This window comes from Pelobates fuscus, chromosome 2, assembly GCF_036172605.1.
Source record: "Pelobates fuscus isolate aPelFus1 chromosome 2, aPelFus1.pri, whole genome shotgun sequence".
Classification (NCBI taxonomy): Eukaryota; Metazoa; Chordata; class Amphibia; order Anura; family Pelobatidae; genus Pelobates; species Pelobates fuscus.
Genome location: NC_086318.1, coordinates 302,596,626 through 302,622,975, shown reverse-complemented (window position 1 = coordinate 302,622,975; position 26,350 = coordinate 302,596,626). Strand labels below are relative to the sequence as shown.

The 26,350-nt window shown below is 40.0% G+C and overlaps 1 protein-coding gene across 5 annotated transcripts in view; it reads right to left on the bottom strand.

Moving 5' to 3' along the window:
* Nucleotides 1-26,350, bottom strand: part of CEP85L (centrosomal protein 85 like) — a 251,083-nt gene that overhangs the window by 85,386 nt on the left and 139,347 nt on the right. For all 5 annotated transcript variants that reach the window (XM_063443477.1, XM_063443474.1, XM_063443476.1 and 2 more), the window contains exon 3: nucleotides 9,460-10,220. In XM_063443477.1, coding sequence (XP_063299547.1) covers nucleotides 9,460-10,220 — 761 coding nt within the window. The remainder of the gene's footprint in view (nucleotides 1-9,459; nucleotides 10,221-26,350) is intronic.

The window sequence follows — 26,350 nt, the reverse complement described above, 5'->3', positions numbered from 1 at the left end:
CAAGAAGATGGTGATCTGAAAGTTTAAACCTAAAATATAATACGATATAAAACCAAATGTATTTTTTTTTTGTCGTAGATATAAGGTCTAACACGAACCCAAACAAAATTGTTTTCATCTTCTAAGAGCTGCAGGAAGTGCCACGGAACACAATGGATCTCGCCAACAACAGGGGTCTGAACCTAATGCTTAATTTCATGCTGATCTTTATGGTGCTTCTGCTAATGTTCATTCTTGTAAAGCTTCTGTGATATTCATCCATCATGTCTGCTTTCAACAAGTCAAAATTTGCGCACCTAATCATGGCGTGTGAAAACCAGCAGACCTACAAACCATTTGGGACTTAGCTGACAAAATAAGAATATAGATCTCTCTCATTGATGGACCTCTGATTTCTGTCCACTTACCAAGATTATGAATTAACAGACTATCAGATATATTAGAACACTAAAGAAAGAGTGAGTTTATGGTGGGATTACTACTAACAAATGTGGGTAGTCCTCTGCAGCACTATGGATGTTATCGACACCAGAGATGTTTAACGCTTGGATTTCCTATCTATGAAGAATCATCTAAAATAGTACAAAGTATCAGCACTCTATAATCCAGTTTACACTTTGCTTGGTGACTTTTCCTATGACAAGGGGTACATTATAGAATACATTAAACATAAATGGTTTGTAAGGCATTGTCCAGCACTTAGAGCACAAGGCTTTTATTAACATTCTATGAACAGCAATACAGCTCTCTTGCACTTATAAGTGTTAACAAAATGCCAACTATGTATGTAACTCTTCTTTAGAATTACTACGATACAAAGACAACAAACGGCCAACAAAACACTGTAAAATGTATAACACAATCTGGCCTGTTTTTAATTTGATTGTTATCTAGATTCAGTCTGGGAAGTGTAGCAGACACCATACTGAAAGCTATTTTTACAATATAATTATAAATAAAGCAGTACACTGGACCAAGGCACGCACAAATATTTGAACACCACATTTTGTAGCCCTAAGGCAATGTAAGAATTGTTGCACTTTGTTAAACACAATTTTATTTAATGTTTGCTTTATTTAATGTTTGACACAAACGCACTGTATTACCAAGTTATGTAAATATCATGTGAAGCAATAAATGATGTACTGTTTGAAGGGGCATAAATTATAAGATACTAAAAAGCTATTTTGCAGCAGAGTGATGTTTTTCCAATAGATTTAATTTTAAAAATTTACTCCACGCACCATGATCACTTCAGTGTTTTGAAGTGGTTATGATAGTGAAGTCTGTATTCTTTGTATTGCTTAGAAATGCTGCACATACAGAGATTAACCACTGTGCAACTCCACTTCCAGCAACATCATTAGCCGGGCTGGCCAACATCAATTCTGTGCAACTTTCGTTGCACATAATGACAGTCATTGGCTGAGAGTGATTAGCGGACACTCTCAGTCAATCACAGTCGACTGCCGCAGCTTCCGGAGATCTGCAGAAGCATAATGCACGTCACTGAATGACCAGGAACACCTGAGCCCAGTGAGGTCTCCGGTAAAGGGGGGGGTTTGCCCCATTGGTGGGGAACTGGGCCACAGTACTCCTGGTATCATTCACACTACAGTGGGTTGTTGTGGTTATGATGCTTGAAGTAATCCTTTAAGTACCAGTTATTAAAATAAAACATTTGCTTGATATCAAACTGCTTTTAAGAAAATTTAGATGGTTTTATTCAATTGGAGTGCTTTCTTGAAAATACCATACTTGTTATTGTCTGACGTTACATACTGCTCATTTTGGCTCGTAAGAAAGGAGACCATAAGAAGCCAATAAGAAAAGGTCATTTTGCACCGTCTGAAAGGTTTACATCAGAAAACTCCACCTTGTAGACACTGTAAGGTGATTCTAAAGACATGTATCAGGACAGAGGGAGTAAAACTGTATATGGAATTATAAGAATGTAATAGTCGTAAATATGGAATTTAAACAAATTGCCACTTATATGAAAATAAATGCTTGAACAAATACCATAATGGCCTTTGGCAACCGTGCTTTTCTAACGTGCGCATCTCTACACAGTGCAAACATTTTAGGATCCAAAAGAATATACTTTGCAAAGAGGCTTCCCACATATGACAGTATCTCCAACTTTACTAATGAGAGGTTGAGTTTGCTTAAAAATAACGATTTCACATATAAAATTAAGCCATCCGTAGACTAATCAGAATTTAAGGCGACTACATGGTAGTATGTTTCTCCCCCCCCCCCCCCCCCCCCAATTTCACTTTTCCCTTTCCTTATACAGCTTGTATTTTAGTGATATTGCCATTATTGCCACTTTCCAAAAGGAGAACTAGACTGACAATTTTTTTTTTTAATTTCATCACAAAAATCTGCAAAGTGATGATGCCACATTAATTATAAAGATTAGAACAGCTTCACCCATTCTGAAAAGTAGGAATTTAAAAGTGGATTTTAACCCGAGAGGGCAGTACAGGAAATCAGAGAACACAAATCTATTTCTTAGGATTATTGATTTTTTATTGTATTTTATGAAGCAGTGCTATCTGCAAGAACATTCCATTTGCTTACAAGCCGATTGTCCCAATTATTTTATTATTATATATAATAAACACCAGTATTTCCAACAATGCAGGTGGTCACGTCTTTATGACAGCAGGTAAGACAGAGCTCCAGGATCTCAGAGACCCAGGTTCGACCCCTTTTAAGTTTAGATAAGCTTGTTATCCTTCCAATACATTTCCACCATTAAGTTGAATAATAACATCTAAATAAATAAATAAATAAATAAAAGGATTGAAGCCTGTAGGGAAGTAGATCTTACTTTAGTAAAGTTGCCACCAGTAAACTTTTATTTGGTACAGTAAAATAAATCAAATAAAACATGATAATTGGGAGTGTGTGAAACAAAGATTTGCTGGGTTTAAATCTTTGGCTTATGTTGGTATCCTGAATAGAAGATTTACTTCTCCACTGGTTTTTCTCAATAAAATGTTTTTCTGTTCCGACACCATTACCATTGCCTTGGATATTTACCAATGTTTGGTTAAAGTCCAGTGGATGATCACATCGATGGTGTTTTGTCACAGAAGAAAGCCATGATCCACTGTTACCAGTACATTTCTTTACTTTTAAAGAACCTTACAGTGCAGGACATACTTGATGGCAAGCTAAATGCACCTTTCTTGGTTAAATACTTTGCATAAATTATTAGATTTAATATTTTTTACATTCGGATTAAAAGAAAAAAAAAAGTGTTACAGCATTTCCACACCTCCTACTAGAAACCAAGAGATGCTGCTTGCAACATTATGGTTATGTGCTTCTGAAGAGTCCATGTTGGTAACCGTATATCTTTCAATATATACATTTCCTGCCAATTTAATTATAGATGGGCTATAGAGTTATTTAAAAAAAAAAGTGAACTTGTAATTTACACTATGTGTAGATGACAAGGTTGGTTTAAACCAGTATGTTCAATACAAAGAATTTTTTTTTATTTTTTTTTAAGAAAGGATTCTACATCTTTAGAAATTATTATTAATAAATTAATTATTACTGGCACCATTAGCCATTACGATTGCATTGCTCCCAGGACAGCTTAGCTCCCACAAGTTATGCAAATCTCGATCTTGATCCGTCTGGTCCTTAATAGGCCAAGATGGTGTAGTTGGCCTTTTCTGTGGACCCATCACCCAAGCAGACCCACTCTTTCAAATGGATTATTACAAACAAGAACCTGATGCCAGGACCTGTAGTTGTATAAATAAATAAAAAAAAGACTGGCTGTTCTCTGATCTACAGACCCCCCCAAAAAGCACGCACACACACTTAACCCTTAGGTTACAATCGAAGCAAGGGCACTGGATCGGGAGCAGACAATCAGACGGTCAGCGGGAGGTATGGCTTGGTATAAACATTGGTAGAAAAATACCATAGGGGCATTGGCACAGAATCCCAGAACAGGAGCATTTAGAAAAGGAGACCGATGTCAATACAGAACTTGTAAGCCCCACTTTGCTTAACCATGACGTGCACTGCATATGGTACAGGCTTTAAACCTTACTCCAGCGAGACTGAAAATATTTAAAAAGATTACAAGTCCGTAAACAAGGCCTATTCAGAAGGTAATCCGATTACATTAATCACCCTACTGTAGAGCTACTAAATAAGCAGAAAAGTGTGCAAGCTGAATAATAAAACTGTTTTGACCAGAGAAAACCAACCACAGTCTCTAAAACAACACTGCCTCTTGCAGGCTTTCTTAGGCAATAGCATAGAGTAAAGGGGCACTGCAGGTCCGGTTTCATACATTAAAACATGGTTAAAAGGAGAGAAACGTATTTTTGAATATCACCTTTCCCATTAATCCCTAGTCTCCAATAATCCAATACCAAACACCTCCTGGAACACCAATAACTCTGCAAATACTAGCCTTTTTGTGCATGTATAAATAATCGTTGTTTCTCATTCATTCATGTATATGAGAAACACAAGCTGGTAGCATCCATTCACTTAACAGACAAATTGCCTAGGTGGATTATTTCTTGCTAGATCTCTCTTAAATTCACATGAAGTAGGAAGACAAGACTGTATTGATCTAGGATGAAAAAAAATTTGTGGTCATCGTTAACTGCACTGCTTATGTTGGTATATCACTGATGCCAGCATTTGCAGGCCTTTAAAGTAAAAGGAGTGTGATTGTGGTCAGATTTGTGTAGAAATGGTGTTACTTTTTCAAAAAGGTAAATGTGCATAATTGGCCTGAAAGGCAACGGATAATCGATACGGGCTCTGGAAAAATATTGCCTACTTGGCCAATGTGGTATAATGAAAAATATTTGATGTATCTGATACACTAAGATTAAACTAAGACTATGGTCGCCAGAACAACTACAGCTCAATATGGTTGTTCTGGTGTCCCTGCAGGCATTTTAATGTAAACACTGCATTTTCAGTCAAAAGGTAGTGTGTTTTCATTGCTGCCTAGAGACACCTCCAGTGGCAGTCATTCAGACCGCCACTAGAGGTGCTTCCTGGATCAGTGCTGTACAATAAGCAGCACGTACATTCATTGTCTCCACACTCTGCATGAAGAAGCTGAACATTCCTCAGAGATGCATTGATTTAATGCACTTCTATGAAAAGATGCTAATTGGCCAGCTTGGAGTTTGTCTCCACCACCCACAGGAAAGCATTTGATTGCCTGAGATAGTCAATTCTAATTATCTCAACCAAGGAGGTGGGGTGGGGGCGGAGTCAGCACCAGTGGACATACACATCTCTGGAGTGAAGGTAGGAATTTGGAGGCCAAGGCAACATTTAGAACACTGTAATGTTCCTAAAAATATTCCTAAACCATTTTTTCAGTGTTTCAGGTTGCATTAGCTTGCTGAAAGAGGCCACTGCCACTGGGGAACACCATTGCTATGAAGCGGTGTACAGAATCTGCAATAATCTCTAAGTAGGTGGTAAGTGTCAAAGTAACATCCACATAACTGCCAGGACCCCATGGCTTGAGCAGGACATTGCCCAGAGTACAACACTGCCTCCACTGGCCTGCCTTCTTCCCATAGAGAAACCTACTGCCATCACTTTGCCCCACACATTGGCATCCATCTGATCTGAAAGAAAATGGGATTCTTGACATCACAAAACCATTCCTCCATGGTCCTGGTCTGATCTTCACGACCCTATTGAAGGCACTTTTAATGGTGGACAGGAATCATCATGGGCACTCTGAACCGGTCTGCAGCTACGTATTCCCATATGCAGCAAATTGTGATGTACGGTGTGCCCTCACACCTTTCTATCATGGCCAGCATTATGGTTTTTCAGCAATTTGGGCTACAGTTCTTCTGTGTGAGCAGACCAGACGGGCTAGCCAACTGCCTCAATGAGCCTTAGGTGCACATGATCCTAATGGTGGTTCACCGGCTGTCCTTCCTGGTACCACTTTTGGTAGGTACTAACCACTGCAAAACAAAAACACCCCACAAGACTTGCCATTGTAAAGATGCTCTAAGCCTGTCCTCTATGCATCACTATTCCTTGTCAAAGCCAGTGAGAACTTTTTACTAGCCCATTTTTTGTGCTTTCAACACATGAAATTCAAGTACTCACTGCTCACTTGCGGTCTAATATATCCCACCCCTTGACAGATGTCACTGTAACAATATAATCAATGTTATTCACTTCATTAGTGTGTTAATGCTGTGGCTGATCAGGATATGCAAGGTCTAAAACTTGAATAAATGAAAGAAAAACAAGTCTTACAGTGAGAGTAACCAGAACGTTAATAAAATAAAGATTAAATAACTGCTATATTAACAAGAGAACAAAACAACAAATTCACCATGGATAGATAAAAAAAAACAAAAAAAAAAACCAGTGCAAATATAAACAGTGAAGAGTAACAGCACAAGACTCAGATTTCGATACGTGTATTACTCAAAACCATGAGAAGGACGTACAACCAGAGGTAAAGAGGTGACTATCTAATTAGCCTCTTTACTGCCAGAGGCTAAAAGTAGATTAACAAGATGTTTAAATTATGAGGGAATCGGCCAGTGACGAATCTAGTAAATTAAATTTAACTGGATACAGTTAACAGTACATTAGCACTTCAAGGCTGAGTGCTCTAATTGATTAATAGCCTGAGAGTCTAAAGATACCAGGAGTTACTGGGAGGTTTCGTTTGGACAATATACAACAGACAAACAAACAATCTAAAATGTAAGAAAATATCTAATCTCTCTAAATAATGAAAATATTCTGTATGGTTTATAGTTGAGTAATAACCCTTTAAATGTTTTTCACCTGATCTTTTGGATATTATCTATATTTTGTATCAGAGATAAAAATATACGCACAAATAAAAAATTTAAATAGTACAACTGTAATTGCAAGGGACCCCAGATATTCCAAGTAGTGTGTGTGTGTATACACACACACACACACACACACACACACACACTTTTATCAAACCTTCTAAAAAGGTAAAAAAAAAAAAAAAAAAAAGTTACAATGATATAAAACGTGCTGTATGAATGGCAATATTGGAGTAAGATAAAATTAGAAGACAGTGTTGTCTGAGAGCAGCAGCACAGAATCGAATCATTTTATTTGGAAAGGACAAAAAAAGCACTTCAGGTATTGGAATATTTGTTTGAGGCACTCAAGGTTGACTTACAGTCAGATTTAATGAAAATCAAAGTATTACAGCAATGTTTTGACCTCCAAATGAGGTCTTTATCAAGCAAACACCAAACTGAATTAATACAATATTTACAGGTAACATAATTCAAGGGACACTATAGTCACCAAAACAACTTTAGTTTAATGAAGCCGTTTTAGTGTATAGATCATGTCCCTGAAGTTTCACTGCTCTATTCACTGCCATTTATGAGCTAAATCGCTTTTCTTTCTGTCCATGGAGCCCTAGCCACACTTCCCCTGGCTGTGACTGACTCAGTCTGCAGGAAAACAAAATGGTTTCATTTTTAGTTAAATTTAAAAGTTTGTATCTCCTGTTCTGTAAATTCTGTAAACTTTAATTACATACAAATCGGCTTCTGCAGGTTCTAGCAAGCTATAACAGAGCAGGGGATAAGACATTTTAAATTGAACAGAATTTGCAGTAAAGGAAGTGTAACCATTAGATGTATCTTTACAGCAAGTGTTTAGGAAGGCTGTGTAAGTCACATGCAGCAAAGTGCAACTAGGGCTGCATAAACAAATGATTGAACGGTGAGACTGCAGGGGCATGATCTATACACCAAAACTGCTTTATTAAGCCAACGTTGTTTTGGTGACTATATTATTCCTCTAAGTGCTGCATAAAGTTCATCTGTCAGTTTGGTGCCCCCTGCACATGGCCCCAGATGACACATGCTACCACTATACATATTATACAACAATGCTGTATAAGAGAAGCAACACAAAGCAAAATTATATTGTACCCTATTACCAGATTTTTTATTTTGTTTTGTGCATGCAGTTCCAAATATCACCACTTGGGTGTGTATTGCTACATGAAGTAATTTATCTACTTATTATTTCCATATAGGATCATGCTTTGACAAAAACCTCTTATGATGCTGGCTCTACAGAATTGCTACTCATTCGTTAGATAAGATCTGGGCAAAATATTGTATTGAAAATAAACTTGGCCAATAACAAAAACTAATCGGTCCTTACTGTCCATGCAGACCCTGCAGTGGGCATGTACAAGTTTGCTGGTTTGGGGTTATTTGGCAACCTGTGGTTTTATGCTGAAAGCAGCTGGGGGTGAGAGTAATTCTATATATTTTTGTACTTTTTGCATTATCCATTTCTCATCTAAAATGTATTGATCTTTTTGATTGTCAATGTGCATACGCAAGAGGAAACGCTAGGGCCCTAGTACAAAATGTGCATTAAGGTCCATGACTGCCACACAGACCTTCTACGCAAAAGGAATGAGAAATAGAATATAAAAGGGTGGCAGCTTGGACTGCACATATTCTGTTAGTGTACATTTCTAAATTCACCATATAAATGTCAAATGTGTCACTTTGTATGAGTCTACCTGCAATTGCTGTCGCGGCTTTATTTTAACTACCAGTATGCAAACAGGGAATGACTTATACAAGGCAAGAGCTTAAAGGACCACTCTAGGCACCCAGACCACTTCAGCTTAATGAAGTGGTCTGGGTGCCAGGTCCAGCTAGGGTTAACCCATTTTTTAAAAACATAGCAGTTTCAGAGAAACTGCTATGTTTCTAAATGGGTTAATCCAGCCCTCAAAGCCTCTAGTGGCAGTCTCATTGACAGCCGCTAGAGGCGCTTGCGTGATTCTCACTGTGAAAATCACAGTGAAAGCACGCAAGCGTCCATAGGAAAGCATTGATAATGCTTTCCTATGAGACTGGCTGAATGCGCGTGCAGCCGAATGGGAGGAGAGTAGGAGGTTCGGAGGAGAAGAGCTCCCCGCCCGGCGCTGGAGAAAGGTAAGTTTTAACCCTTTAGTCTCCCCAGAGCCCGGCGGGAGGGGGTCCCTGAGGGTGGAGGTACCCTCAGGGCACTATAGTGCAAGGAAAACGAGTATGTTTTCCTGGCACTATAGTGGTCCTTTAACTATAAATATTTCCAGCATACACATCTTCTTCCATATTTATTAAAAAATTCTAATTAAACTGAAAGTGTACTTACATGACACGTGTGTGAGGCAATTTGCTTGCCATACAAATCTGTACATTTACTTGGAGTGCCATGAGTCAGGTAATAACATCAAGTCCATACCAAACACTTTAAAACTAGAAAAAAGTCAAATCTATTCTTTGCAGGTAAATCATTTCAACTTATTGCTGTACTTAATCCTACATAGCATTTGCAAATTTGTGTTCTTCAATTCTAACATATAACCACAAGATGGCAGCATTCACCAACGCATCAATTACATACCTGAATGTGCTCTGTTGTATCTGAATGGAGATGTTCTAATGGGTGCCAAGATGACAAACCACCAGTTCCCTCAGCTGTCCTGCGGTCTTGGGAATTAGCGTGGAGTTGTTCTGTAAGCCACATCTGAGTCCTCACAGAAGACTGAAGTGGAACTCCACCTTGGTATCCAAAGTGGCTGCATTTCTGTCCATAAACATCACTCACAGGAGATGGTTTGCTTTCAGGTAAGGCACTATAGGTCATGTCCAAGGTGTGTCGCCTGCTAGCAGAGCTAGTAAAGTCATTGCTGCTACAACTGTCATATTTATATTTACAATCAATGCCTAAAATTTGCTTCTTGTCCAGATCCTTATCATCCAGCTTCAACGCCTCTATACTGTGGTGTAAGCAAGCTGGCCTGTGCCCACGGGACTGCTGAGACATGGCGCTGTCTCTTCCTAAACGTTCAAGGCTATGCCGGGAACTAGATTTGTCAACACGGCCATCTTGACTTAGAGAATCCGCTGAACTCAACTTAGATAGTGATGACCATTTCTTCATGGGTCTTGAATCTTTCATATCTAGGGGAGTTTCAGATAAGCCATAGTTTCTGTTGCCACCAAGCAAAGAGTAGCTACTGTCCCAATGTGTTGTGTCCAACATCTCGTCCCTGTGCCTGGGCAGTGAAGACCTGGCTGTAGATGGAATCACATGCGCAGTTGGAAGGCAGACCATGGAGTTCACTGGTTTGAACATAGATGTGGCACTGGATGTAGAATGATCTAAAGAATAAAGAGAGACACATTATTGTTTTTATGCAACAGAAACAAAATACAAAATTATCAATCTGAAGTGGTATTGTCCATGTGTTCAATAACGTTAAAAGGATACCCTATAGGTATCCAGACCACTTTATCTCTTTGAAGTAGGTTTGGGTGTCGTGTCTTGCATGGGCATTAGGTCCCCCGGCTGATTGACAAGCTCCACCTAGCGCCAAGGGAATCTGTGTTTAAATGAATTCTTTTTTTTTTTTTTTTTAACCCTCCACATGGTCAGTGGGGGGCCAAGGCGGCAATGAGACATGATAGTGTCACGAAAATAGCTTTGTATTGGTACCTTAAAAGGACAATTAAAATCACCCAGACCACTTTTTCTCAATGAACTGGTCTGGGTGCAGTGGCCCTGCCTTTTCCCTCCCACAGTGTAAAAAACATTGTCCTTTTGGAAAAAGGGCAATGTTCTCATTGTAGGGTTAAACATATATTTAGTGGCGGCCTCTCTGACAGCCACTAGATGATATTTCTGAGTGAGAACTAACTCCGCTCTTAACCAATAGAAGCATTTTACTGGTGCATCACAGCAATGGCCATGCATGAAAATTAAGTCCACAATGCTTCTTTATGAGAAGCATTTGATTGGACAAAATGGTCATCAAGCCTGATGACCATAACGAAGACGGACCAGGCTGCTCAGGACAGTCTGATTTAGCGCTAGATTGCATGTAAAGGAAAAGGTAAACTTAACAGTTCTTGCAATAACAATGGAGGAATCTGAAACATACAGGCAAAAAAGACAAAGGGCTAACAATTAAAAATTGTATTTAACAACCCCCCCAAACTCTTCACTAAGTCTACTATAAATACATTTAGCCATATATATGAAAAGCAACATTAAAGCACAACACTTTAATTAAAGGTCCTATTGTACCAAAAAAAAAAAAAAACACCTGTACAAATAAAGATATCAGTCAAAAGAACACATTCAGATTTAGTTAGTTATTTTTAATGTCCGAGAAAGATCAAAGCATATATATACTATACATGTTAGCCTTTTCCACCATAAAAACCATGAAAGGTGATAGAAGGGTCATGAGAAGTGTCCGGACACTTGTATTCTGAGAAGAGCTGTTCTCGGCAGCATCTATCAGGATTACATGAACCTAAGCAGATAAGCCGTTTGCTAAATACAGACAAGCTAGGTATAAACAAGCCAAGGGATCCTCAAACTGGGATTTTTTCGAATGAACAAATGTAGCATTTTAAAGGAACACTACGGAACCATAAAATAGTGACCAGAATTAAGTTGTTGTGGTGCCACATGGTCCTTGGTGTGGACTTACCTTCAGGGGTTAAATGGTTCAACCCTAAAGTCTTGAATCCAGCACAGCTTTGCTCTGCCCCTGCCCATCTGCTTCTCTCAAAGTCTTGAGCCAGGAAGACTTGGACAGGGGCACGCGTACTTGCTTAGAGAGAGTCAGCGGACGCTCCTCATTTTAAAAAAACTGCTGGAGAAAAATATGTTTCAAGCGGTTTTGTAAATGGAGTGCTACTGACTAGCTTAAAGTGGCCACTGGGTGCTGACTGTTTATTAGACATACCCCTACTCGCGGTATAGCGAGTAGGGGCAGAATTTACCAATACCAAGTAATTTACTAATACTTTAGTAATTGTTAGATAGCTTCCCGATACCATGGGAATTAGGGAGCTATCTACTAAACGGCTGCAAGATGCAGCCGAGGCACGAATAGGATCAGAGTTTCATTCATATGAATGAAATTCCGATACGAGCAAAGTCCCGAATTGCGTCCTAACACGAATGGAGAAACTGTTCTCATTCTTTTAGGACGAAACGCGTTAGTTTCGTCAGCTTTCTGTCTAAGTGACAGGATGTTTGTGAATACTGACGGAAAGCATCGCGAGATGGAGGAAAGGTGAGAATTGTGGGAAAATTGCTCTGACCACCGGAAATGGAGCACACTCCTAGATGGTCAGGCGTAGGAAACCTCCACAAGACAAAGTAGTCTCTTTCTATGTTTTAAAGAAAACTAGAGCAGACAGGAAGAAATGAAGAACAGCTCCTAGCAGAGGGAGAGAAGAGGAATCGATTAAAGAAAGGTAAGTTCGCCATGGCAGTGCCGCTTTAAACCACTTTTGTTTCTGTTTATGCAGTCCTAGCCACACCTCCCCTGGCTGTGACTGACACAGCATGCATTAAAAACAGGTTTCACTTTCAATTAGTTGTTACTTTAAAAAAACAACACAAAATTTCTAACAAGAAATTCTGAATTAAACAATTTGCAGTAAAGGAAGTGTAACCATTAGAGGTCTCTATACAGGAAGTGTTTTTGAAGGCTGTGCAAGGCATATACAGGGAGACATGACTAGGGCTGCATAAACAAAGTGATTTAACTCCTAAATGGCAGTTAATTGAGCAGTGAGACTGCAGGGAAATGATCTATGCACCAAATCTGCTTCATCAAGCTTTTTAGCAGACACCAAACGGAATTTGTATAAGTGGGGCTAATTAACTGCTGTCAATAAATACCAAAATTGTAAAAGGTACATATAATCGCCAATACAATGTTAAAGTCTCTGATGGGTTTTCGCCTGATTAATATGCTGTATTTTTTTGCATTCTGAAATCTTTACAGCTTTTCCTAAAATAAAAAATAAATAAAAAATGTTTTGCACAAAAAAAAAAAAAAAAGCTACACCATGAGCCTGCCTCTTTAACCAAACCCCCTCACTTCAATAAAGGACTTCCTTATTGAATATACATACACAGCTCAGCATCAGACACTACTGAGTGATCAGAACTACAAAGCAATCTGCATTAAAAGGAGAGTACACCCAGGGAGACATACAGTAAGGATTTCACTACCTGTTTTTCTGTAGGTTCTCGGTTTTCAGCCTGGTTGTGCATTAAAAGTAGCTTCCACAGGGCTGAGCTGTGTACATCAGGCCAGGACTGGCCATAAGAAATACAGGGTAAATGCCTGGTGGGCCGCGCTGGCCATGGGCGGAGGCAGACAGCGGAGATAAAGAGATCTCCGCGGCTGGCCAATGCAGGACCCGCACTATCAGAGCTCTAGCCCTGCTGTGAGCCTTCATGGGACAGTAGGGAGATCAAAGATCACAGGCACTTTACTGGGCAGCACTGAGGAGGGCCCGTGAGGACCCGGGAGCCATTAGCTTGTAGATATGCTGTGTTCCTCTCATGAGGTAGGAGCGTTGGCGCAGTTACCATGGCAATGCCCCGATTTTGCATGAGTAAACTCCAGAAGCTGTGAGTTCACTCACCACTAGGGCCACCGAAGATTTCCCACCGAACCACCAGGGCTGGCAGAAAAGTCCCCCCTCCCAGCCAAACGTATGAAGGGAAGGATATAACATTATATAATTATTTTATAATAAAAAGTTCATACATACATATTATATATTTTTTTTTATTATTTACACACACTACATTCCTGACAAATATTCTAGATCCCCTGAAAGCAAACACTACATTCCCTAAACCCACACACTACATCTATACACACTACAGCCCCTATGCACGCACTCGCTACATCCCCTATACACACTATGCCCCTTTACACACACACACACTCACACTCTCTACAGCCCTAGCCACACATATTAAACCAAAAACATAACTGAAACTGACATTTACACAAAACACTACACCACAATTGGCTCACTCTAAACACATACAATCCCACAAGCAGGCTCCAAACCAGGCCCGGACTGGCCATCGGGCATATGCCCGGTGGGCCGCGGTGGCCATGGGCCGAGGCCGGCAGGGGAAGGTCCCAGGATCTCCCCTGCCGGTCTATGCAGGGCCGGCACTATCCGAGCGCCGGCCCGCTGTGTGCCATGAAGGGCCGGTGAGGAGATCAAAGATCTCCCTCACCGGCCCACTTTAATAGAGCTGCGGCTGGGGGGGGAGGGAGAGGACCCGGCGGAGCTCTATCTTGCAGCTCCGCCGGGTTCCTCTCGCGAGATCCGGCTCGTTGCCATGGCAACGACCGGATCTCGCGAGAGTGAACTCTAGCCCGCAGGCTAGAGTTCACTCACCCACTGGACCACCAGGGATGGATGGCAGAGTGCCGGTCCCCCACCCCCACCTCTCCATGGTTCCACCATGCCGGTCCCCCCCTCCCAGGGTAAAGGTAAGAAGGGAGGGGGGGACATAATGCCTTATTATTAGTTTTTTTTTTTTTACTACTCCAACACAAAATCCCTTTTAACATGCACACACAGCACACACACATCACACACAGCGCTCTCACACACAGCGCTCTCACACACAGCGCGCTCACACACAGCGCGCTCACACACAGCGCGCTCACACACAGCGCGCTCACACACAGCGCGCTCACACACAGCGCGCTCACACACAGCGCGCTCACACACAGCACGCTCACACACAGCACGCTCACACACAGCACGCTCACACACAGCACCACTCAAACACAGCATCCATCACACACACTGCACTCCTCACATACACACTACACCCCCTGCACCCCTCACACATACACACAGAACCCCAACACACACACAATACTTCCAAACATATTTTTTATATATATATATATATATATATATATATATATATATCAATCAATCAAAAAAAATCTATATTAAATAACACGCATATAAATCAACGTTTCGACCGTCTAGCGGTCTATTAAATAAGCGGTATATTAAATAACACGCATATAAATCAACGTTTCGACCGTCTGGCGACCGCTAGACGGTCGAAACATTGATTTATATGCGTGTTATTTAATATATTTTTTTTTATTTACCAAATCCATTGAGTGCTCTCAATTTGTCCTGTTTATATTACTGCTCAGAGAAGCACCTGGTAGTTGCTATTGAAATTATTTTTGTTTGGGATGAGTGCCAGAAATTGTTGTGTATGTATATATATATATATATATATATATATATATATATATATATATATATATATATATATATATATATATATATATATATATATAAATATGAAACATGTGTATTGTTTATTGTGTGTGTGTGTATGTATATATATACACACACACACACACACACACTACAGCACCCCTCACACACATACTGCACCCATTGGTGATGACGAAACACTTCCTCTCTGCCCCGCCCCCTTAGTGGGCCGCTGTGCTAAAAAAATGCCCGGGCCGAATTTTTCTCCCAGTCCGGCCCTGCTCCAAACACATGCATAATATGCTTTTCTGGCCCTTTTGTACTCTGGTAACCCACTTATGGAGACACCAGAGGCAAGTCCCAAGCAAACACAGCACAAGCATGTTAATAAATTAGCTTGCGCTGTGCAGAACAAATACAGGGCCTTTTTTCATGCGAGAGCTCTTCAGCAGGGCTCTGCGCATGGGCTGCCCTGAAAGAGCATTGAACCAACATTCTCACTTTGAGAGGGGGCATGCTTATCACTGGTGATGACAAAACAAACTCCTCTCTGGACCCGCTTCTTCTCAGTGGGCCGCTGTTTTAAAAACAAAAAAATGCATGGGCCGAATTTCTCCCCCAGTCCAGCCCTGGTGTACATGCACTGATAAAGAAATCTTTCTGTCACGAGAGAGTGTAGCTAATGGGAAAGACTTTGGACAACAGTTTATGCAATTAGGTCAAAACCTATCAAATGCATTTTTTTTTCTTTTTATGTATTTGTGACTACAGGGTTCCTTTAGGTCAAATATGAAAGTTTTTTTCTGAATTCAGCGATTAGAAGATAAAGAGTGTAATTAGCCCCACTTGGTGTTGGTACGTAAAGGGACTCTCCAGTGCCAGGAAAACAAACACATGGACATCACCAAATACTGGGTTTCCTCCTTTACTGACAGGACTTTACTGCAACTGTCTTCATTTGTTGTATGTTTGTGGTTCTTTCTGCCTTCAGTTTTTTCTTCAGAAAGTGAAATGCATGCTCGATCAGGTTGAGATCAAATGATTGACTCAGCCATTGCAGAATATTCCACTTCTTTACCTAACCCCTTAAGGACCAAACTTCTGGAATAAAAGGGAATCATGACATGTCACACATGTCATGTGTCCTTAAGGGGCTAAAACCCCTTGGCGCTGGTTCCGGATCCGCCCACGCTCCTCCCCTGCCGACGTCAGCTGGAGGGGGGGGGGACCTATTGCGCATGCGCGGCCGCCGGCGGGGAAGACCTAATGTGCATGTGCGGCGATGCCGCGCACGTGCATTAAACCTCCCCATAGGAAGGCATTGAAAAATGCTTTCCTATGGGGATTTCAGCAACGCTGGAGGTCCTCACATAGCGTGAGGACATCCAGCAAAGCTATAGCACACAGAATGTGTGCTATAAACCCGGAAGTGCCCTCTAGTGGCTGTCTAGTAGACAGCCACTAGAGGAGGAGTTAACCCTGCAAGGTAAATATAGCAGTTTATGAAAACTGCAATAATTACACTTGCAGGGTTAAGGGTAGTGGGAGTTGGCACCCAGACCACTCCAATGGGCACAAGTGGTCTGGGTGCCTGGAGTGTCCCTTTAAGACACATTTACACTTCCCTTCCCTTGCCTATCTCAACCGCCTAACAATTTACACCCCAAGTAGCTTTCCAATATTCTCTATGAGGCATAGGCAACCTTCGGCACTCCAGATGTTTTGGACTACACCTCCCATGATGCTTTACCAGCATTATGGCTGTAAGAGCATTATGGGGGATGTAGTCCACAACATCTGGAGTGCCGAAGGTTGCCTATCCCTACGAGTCTAGTTCCTACATTTTTGGTTTTTAGTGGACCCCATTCCCATGTGGTTGTCAGAAAGTTGTTGCATTAGATGGGGTTCCATTGCTATAAATCTTGATTTGAAGTAAATGTATTTATTGAAATGTGCTTTTCCTACAGTATTATGACTATAGTACATGTTTTGTAATTAGACAGAATGGGTCATTCAAAGGAACACTCCAAACACCATAACCAATATAGTGCACTTACATGGGGAGATAAGTGTGCTTTAATAGACAACTGCTTGAGAAATATAAGAATGACAAACTTTATAATTTCAAGGCTATTCATAATCTAACAATACACTACAGCTAGACTAAAACTACAAAAAAAAACGTAAAAAATTTAGTTATACAAAAAATGCATACAGTTGCTGAATATGTATAATGTATAATACATAGCTATAACAATGGAATACAGAACTCAATACATTAGTAAAAATGGCAGCAATATATGTTGGGAAGTGTAATGCATGGGTTAACAATTAAGCGTGGCAGCACTTTCAGAACAATGTAGATCTACATAAGGAGGTGTCAGGGGTTGACAAATGTGGGCACTGAGCACTCTCGCAGAACAGCTGTTTAATTCTGTGACTGGGAAACTCTTCAGACCTCCCATGGCTAATCCGTATTATATCCTCACAGACCATTCCTCTGCTGGATGCACAACCAAGATTTGCTTGTTTTCGGTTCTACAAATGCACAACTGAAATCACATGCATTCCTCACAAGGGTGTAAGGCAGTGCTACTTTTTTTATTTTTCTTCAACATGGACCGCAAATATGTACATGGCAGTAGTTTGGCTACCCATTCTTCAATAAATATTTGTGCATTTGAACACAGTGAATACTAGAATACATTTTAAAAATGCAGTTAAAAGTCTAGAGATCCGTCCCCTTTGTGCGTTCGGACACTGCATGCACAATGGGGACATAATTAACGCAAGGCAAACCCAGAAGTGTTAGCTACCTGATTAACAACTTTGGTGGGCTGGGTTATAGCAACACAAACAGCTGCTGCTATACGCCACTCTCAGCAGTGACAGTGGGCTCAAGGTGCTCTTCTCAGCAATGTAAACCACTTATGGGGCCTTAATTAATTCTTTAAGTGCCAAATAGGAAGAGATGTGAGGCTACAATAAATATCTTACTGTAGGCAGTTGCCCAGAGCCTGATGGTAAATTGTGTTTATTCCAACCAATCGAAAACCACAAAAATAGCATACTGAAGGGAGAGGTATCATTGGTGTACCCATACCAAGCATAAAAAGAGCAGAGAAGGAGTACTAAATGCTACCCAATACCGAAAAATTAAATTTTCTTTAAATCTTTGAATATATATATATATATATATATTATATATATATATATATATCTCAAGACCGATACTGCAGTACCTATAGACTACAATTCCCATGTGGCATCATGTATAGCTTTTTAGCAGGAGTCTCCAAACAAAAGACCCCATAAGGCTGGCAAAGCATCATAGGTGTTGTAGTTTTCACAAAAGCTGTAGAGATACCTCTTGGTGATCCCATCTTTAGATAATCCTAGTTAAGCTAGTTAATCCATTTCTTTACTCCTAAACTTTAAGAAACTTTTTTATTAGTACTACCCGAAGAAGAACATAGTATCCCCTAATGATAACTTTGCTTTAACTGAACATTATCAGATGTCTGTATGTGTAACAAATCCCTTTCCGAATGATAACCTCCTGCGGACTGCAAAGAGTTAATATTTCTTGGAAAAGTTGGAGTTACCTACAAGTGTAGAAATGTTTAGGAGATTATGAGACCTGCATCATTCACAGACAGCAACACGCATAAAAACATTACTAAGATTAATATATTAAACCATCTAACTACAGGCGTATTTTTGTTAGAAAATACCATACAAAACTAAAGGAATGTCACATTCCCTTGTGTCTCTGGAGAAAAAAAAAAAAAGTCTGCTTCATTCACCAACCACCTCTACATTAATTATTATTACGGTGTGTGAATGAGAATCACTAACCAGTTCTATTTTACACTTTCCAAAACAGCAGAAAATGTGCTTGGTTTACAAACGTCTCTGAACAGGAAGGTGTGTGAATTGTCCCTTATCTAGATTGTTCTCCAGGGTTTATCCTGTGTTGGCACACTCTGTAAACCCCACGCCAAACAGCACACGCATAGCATGGGTGTCATGGCAAATGTATCAACATACACAAAAAACAAACAGAGGAAGTGGTTAATGAATGTTTGGGGGGGGGGGGGGGGGGAGGGGGGGAAGCTGTTGACCAAGTAAAGCAAGTAACCTGTGCTACATCCAAGCTCTATGATCAAATCGTAATAGGACAATCACCTATGGCTGTACAACATTGGCTTTCTAATCACAATACAGCATGTGAATGGTAGATCACGACATGAGTAAGGATGATTACATTTAGCAAAAAGAAAAAAGAAAAAAAGTACAAAAACTTCAACAAGAGAAAAGCTAATGATACTGCAGTACTTCTATGTTAATGGCACGGATGCCATTTTGTTTGCTCACAGCTGCATGGCAGCTCAATGTGAAAGAACCATGTCTCGTTCTAATAAATAGGTCATTAGACGTAATTGAGAGTTCGATCTAAAAAATCAGTACTGGGGCACATTTCTAAAAAATAAAAGGAACTAGGTAGATTCTGTGTTTGGGTGTGACAAGTATAATAATACACATTTAACCTCTCAGATAGCTTCCAACAACGCAGGCCATATGAATTTACAATGTATTCAATGTTCTGACATCAATAAAAAAAAAAATATGGGGAGTGGGCATCATATATAGCTAAACTATCACGTTATTCAAAAACCCTAAATATGCCATATTCACTTAAATCTATGTAAAAAATACTGGGCAGAGTTCAACAACATAACTTTATATTTAATTAAAATGACAAATATTTTACTTTTGCACTTCTCAGGTGAAGCTAAGAAAAAAGTCTCTTAAGTAGCTCTTAAGAAATGCTAACAAATAGAAACATAAATTTTACCTATTCATGGCAACGCCAGCAAATATCCTATAAATATTGCACTCAGCATCCCATGAAGCCATCGTACTGATGCAGTTGACTCCATTTTTATTATCCTGCATGCAGGACCCTGGCCTCCACTTGTTACTGTATGAACCAATAGGATTTATTAAAACACCTTTTACTTTTCTTCCTTCATAACAGAGTTTGAATGCTCTCTCACATAGCACAGTCGAAACAAGTCAGTGCACAGGGAGCGCCCATTGAGGGGAAACAGGAGTGCCTCTGCTTCCATGACCTGGAAGTATGGTCCATCTGATAACAAACAACCTCATTATCTCTGTACCCCAAGGCTCATAATGTCATGTGAGAGCAATAATATGGAAGTTTCCGTTATTTAGGTCAGTATACAAGATGTGCATGTTGACCAGTATACTACAGACAAACATATACTGTAAATAAGAAAGCAAGATAGCTAGGATATATTTTGAAGCTCAACGTAGGGTCAATTTATTTAAAATAACTTACAATAGAATTCAGATTTAAAAAATGAACAATACCGATATTAATCTATTAAAAATATCTTTACATGTTTAATTAATTCCACCATTCCCTTAGCTTACAGACTTCTCCTCAATTCATTTGCTGTATCCTCTTGAAATGATTTTGCCTTCCCCTCCATTATCTCTTCCTCATAAATATCTCCATTGTATATACCCTTCATCAGACGTTGCCATCCACTATATACCCAGTAAATGTTCTTTTCTACCTTTATTCTCAATCCTATAAAATTATCATTTTTTATTATATACTTATTTATTTTATCAGTTTTGATCCAATCACAGATTAACATCTGACACGCACAAATAAATATTAAAGTGGTCTGTGTGCACAGTCCCGATTTCCTTAACCCTGCAACTGAAAAAAGTGCAGTTTTAAACGGTCTTCAGTAGCGGTCTATTAGACAGTCATTAGAGATGCTTCCTGCTGTTTCACAGAGTTTAACTCCGTGAAAAGACACTGGAAGAGCCCCCACTTTGTATTAGGATGCTCAGCATCTTGCAAATCCCATAGGAAAGTACTGATCCACTGCTTTCCAATGGGGAAGGCCTAATGTGTGCATGTGCATAAGGTTCCCAGTCACACCGTCACAGTCAGATGTGGAGACAGAGCCAGCATCAAGGGATTTTGGCTCTGGAATCAGGTAAGTGTTTAAAGAATTATTGATCCCTTCATTTACCGGGTAGGAGGCACAGGGGCTGAGGGACACTTTGTATTCCTAAAGTCTTTCTTTAAGTTAGGAGTCTACCAAAGTTAATATAGTATTTATATGAGGCCACCTACCACAAAAAGCAACAAATGAAACACCAGTGAAAGAAGGAAGCTGTGCTTTGGTTTAATGCTGCTCCTGTCTAGGTAATGGCACAAATAGAAAAATTAATCCAGGCACTCCAAATTAATTCCAAGAAAAAGGCAATTTATTGGAACCAGCAGCTACAAAGCGACGTTTCAACCCCTTTTTCTTGGAATTCATTTGGAGTGCCTGGATTCATTTGGGTACTGGGACATATCCAGTGAAGTACCCTGGATTCCTTGACAAGGGGTGGAGTGCACTTCCATCAATTTTCTACATTTAGGTAATGGCACAGTGAAAACTCCTGAATAAAAAAAAAAAAAATATATTGTTCTATAAAATATTACTACCCAATATACTATTCATTATAGTTTATGTTCCAGAAGTGTGCATAGTCAATCTTTTATAATCAAGGCTCGAGCATGGAAAGCTTGTTTTCTTTAGCAGGCCCTTCAAATACTTAATGGATTTTGTTTCCATCAAATGAATACATGAACTATATGTTCTAAATACATACAAAGGGGTTATTAACTAAACTTTGAACTGAAGAAAACTGAATTATGGAAGGTAAAACATAGGCTAAAATAGTCAAGTAGTGGGCAAATGCAGAGTTGGATAATTATTTTAGAATCAGCCATTTTTGCCAAAAAAATGTGTGGTTTTGATTTAAAGTTTGCTACAATTTGGAGTCTACAACCAGATAGTTTTATTTTTATTATTAATCTTGTTTTTATGGTTTATTACATCATTAATTTATTTCTGCTTCAGTGACTTTGGACTTGTGATATATCAGGCTAGCTTAAAGGGACACTATAGTCACCTGAACAACTTCAGCTAAATGAGATTGTTCAGGTGAGAACTATAGCTCCCTGCAGCCTCTCATGTAAACACTGTATTTTCTGAGAAAATACCGTGTTTACATTGAAAGCTAGGAACACCTCCAGTTGCAGTCACTCACAGTGAACCAGAGGGACTTCGGAGTTGATGAAGGCATAATATGCCTACATCCACTCATATCGGCTGTGCACGAGCATCCTGTGATTCAGTATCTCCTCCCACTGTATGCAGACACTGAACTTTCCTCAGAGATTCATTGATTCAATGAATCTCTATGAGGAGATGCTGATTGGCCAGGGCTGTGTTTGAATCATGCCGGCTCTGCCCCTGATCTGCCTCCTTGTCAGTCTCAGCCAATCCTATGGGGAAGCATTGTGATTGGATCAGACTACAACTACTGATGATGTCAGCAGACTGCATGCTGTTAAAAAAACAAAAAAAAAAAAAAACAGAGTTACAGCTTCTGGCTTGAATACAGTAAGATTTTGACTATATTTATGGAGGCATGAGGGCCCAAGGGGGGCTAGATGGTGGAGTTAACACTATAGGGTCAGGAATACATGTAGTTGCACTGGTGACTATAGTGTCCCTTTAAGGCCTTTCTGCCCCTGCTGTAGGCTTGACATTTTTCTTTACTGGCTGGTAACTGTTGCATTATTATATTGTTACTATTTGGTACCATATATCAAGTTTGTTACTGTAGCATCTTGAGTGCAGTTTGTTTCATTATTGCAGTTTTTTTATTTTTTATTAATGATATGTGCCTTTCTATGTGTTACAATAATAATAATTAACGTTTTAAATACATGCAAGTTATATAATTTAATATTATTGTCTATCAGACACACTAACTTTTTGGATTGTTCAATATTCAGATGGGGGATCTACTTTTTGGCCACCCTTGCACTAGAGAGGGGCCCCAAAAAATTATTTCACCAAGGCCCTCAACCCATTTGTTCCTCCACTGAGGTGTATTAGATAATACAACAAATATATCTGTCCAGATTCAAAGTACACTATATGTACAACCGACCATTACACCACCAGTGAATTTTATGACATTGCATACTAAATACAAAGACATTGATATGTAGTTGGGCTCCCCTTTGCAGCTCTTAACAGCTTCCACTCTTCTGGTAAGGCTTTCCACAAGATTTTGCCCATTCATCCAGTAGAGCATTTGTGAGGTCAGGCATTGATGATGGATGAGAAGGCCAAACTCGCAATCCCCATTCCAGTGTATCCCAAAGGTGTTCGATGGGGTAGAGGTTAGGACTCTGTGTGGGCCAGTCTAGGCCTTCCACAACAAATTCATCCAAACATTTCTTTATGGACCTTGCTTTGTGTACGGAGGCACAGTCATGCTGTACTAGGAGCCTTTCCAAAACTGCTCCCACAAAGTAGGAAGCATAGTAGATAGAATGTGACGGCAGATAAGAACCATTCGGCCCATCTAGTCTGCCCAGTTTTCTAAATACTTTCATTAGTCCCTGGCATTATCTTATAGTTAGGATAGCCTTATGCCTATCCCACGCATGCTTAAACTCCTTTACTGTGTTAACCTCTACCACTTCAGCTGGAAGGCTATTCCATGCATCCACTACCCTCTCAGTAAAGGAATACTTCCGGATATTATTTTTAAACCTTTGTCCTTCTAATTTTAGACTATGTCCTCTGGTTGTGGTAGTTTTTCTTCTTTTAAATATAGTTTCCTCTTTTACTGTGTTGATTCCCTTTATGTATTTAAATGTTTCTATCATATCCCCCCTGTCTCGTCTTTCCACCAAGCTATACATGTTAAGATCCTTTAACCTTTCCTGGTAAGTTTTATCCTGCAATCCATGGACCAGTTTAGTAGCCCTTCTTTGAACTCTCTCTAAGGTATCAATATCCTTCTGAAGATATGGTCAAAAATGTCTTGGTATGCTGAAGAATTAAGATTTCCCTTTTCTGGAAGTAAGAGGCCTAGTCCAAACCCTGCAAAACAGCCCCATACCATTATCCTTCTACACCAAACTTTTCAGTTGGTAAATTGCAGTCAGGCAGGTAATGTTCTCTTGACATCCGTCAAAACCAGACTCATCCATTTGGCTGCCAAACAGAGAAGCGCAATTCATCACTCCACAAAACATGTTTACCTGGCTCCAAAGTTCTGTAATGACGTGCTTTACACCACTCGATCCAACGCTTGGCATTGTACTTGGTGATGTGAGGCTTGCATGCAACTGCACAGCCATGGAAACCCATTCTATGAAGCTCTCCCGCTGCTAAGCTATGGAATCAGAGCAGAGCACTGGCGACTTTTACACATAATGCGCCTCAGAACTTGGTGACCCCGCTCTGTGCTTCTACGTGGTCTTTCGCTTCATGGCAGAGTTGCTGCTGTTCCTAAACGCTTCCACTTTACAATAATACCCTTACCAGACTTCTTGTAAAGGTGGCATTCTATCACACTAGCACGCTTAAATTCACTGAGCTATTCACGACCCATTTTTTTCACCAATGCTTGATTTTAATCCACTTTTGGTAATAGGTCTGATTGAAACACCTGAATTCACTACTTAAGAGGTGTGTCCCATTGTAAATATAGTGTAAATACTGAATACTGCAGCAGGATTGAATTGCTATTGCAATGTGGCACATAGTTTAAGCAAGGATATTTGTCTGTTACTCAGTAGTAATGTCCTTGTCAGTGGCACGGCAGAGGGTCATAGATTATTTTGGTCTATATTAGCAGGAAAAAGTGATCGGCAGGAATGAAAGGTTGCACAGTAGGGTTTATGTGCATTTATTTATTGTAAGAGGGATATTGACCCCTTTGTTATAATTGCATTACACGTTACTTGATCACAGACAGTTTTGCATGGTTTGTAAAATGCTGGATATTTTGACTTCTCCATAAAAGATGACTTGCCTATGTATTCATCATAACTGGGGATGCTGGTCCCTTTTTATTACAGGGGTTAAATATCAAGTTTTTTTCTTGAAGGTATTAATTAGCAAGTTTTGTAGGTCTATATAACCAACTGTCACCTCAAAACTATTTTTCAATATAATACCACTTTTATCAAGTTTTAAAGGGAGATGGATTATTTTTAATGAAGTATATGTAAATAATGTGAAAACCTCATCCCTAACTTTAGTATATGAGAGGATCCTTCAGCCATATACATGCACTTTGGGTCAAGCACAGGGCCATCGCTACCATAAGGCGAATAAGGCATTCACCTTGGGCGCCGGACTGTTGGGGCGTCCACCGGGAAGTTTCCTGGTGGCCTGCCCTGCTGCAACCTGAACTGGTGTGCTAGTCGAGCGGCTCCCCTAAGCACCCCCCAGCACAACCATTCATCTTCGGGGCTCCTCTCTGCCAATTACCTTCTAGGGCACTGGGTGTGATGTATCCCCACCATCAGAACAGAGCACTCGGCCTCCTGCATGCAGGGGAAGCAGGGACATGACATAGAAACATAGAATGTGACAGCAGATAAGAACCTTTCGGCTCATCTAGTATGCCCAATTTTCTAAATACTTTCATTAGTCCCTGGCCTTATCTTATAGTTAGCATAGCCTTATGCCTATCCCACGCATGCTTAAACTCCTTTACTTTGTTAACATCTACCACTTCAGCTGGAAGGCAGTAATTCTTCCTGATATTTTTAAACCTTTGCCCCTCTAATTTAAGACTATGTCTTCTTGTTGTGGTAGTTTTTCTTCTTTTAAATATAGTCTCCTTTACTGTGTTGATTCCCTTTATGTATTTAAATGTTTCTATCATATCCCCTGTCTCGTCTATCCTCCAAGCTATACATGTTAAGTTCCTGTTATCCTGGCTGCCCCCTGCCTGTAAACAAAGGAAATTCTGAGGGGAGCAGGATGCAGCCTGTGCTCACAGTGCGAGGCTCTCCTGCTGCCCCACAAAGAACAAAGACACTTCCTACAGGCTTGAGGCTACTTCTCTTTCCATTCACATCACTTATCTGGAGGTAAGGGGGAATGGCTATTTTGTGCGTGTGTGTGTGTGTGTGTGTATATATATATATATATATAAAGTATGACTTTATGTAAAGTGGTGTGAGTTTTTGTTAGTGAGTGTGTAAAGAACACTGTATGTCAGTGAGTGTGTGTGTGTGACACTTTCTAGGTCAATGAGAATGTGTGTGCGTTAGTGAGAAT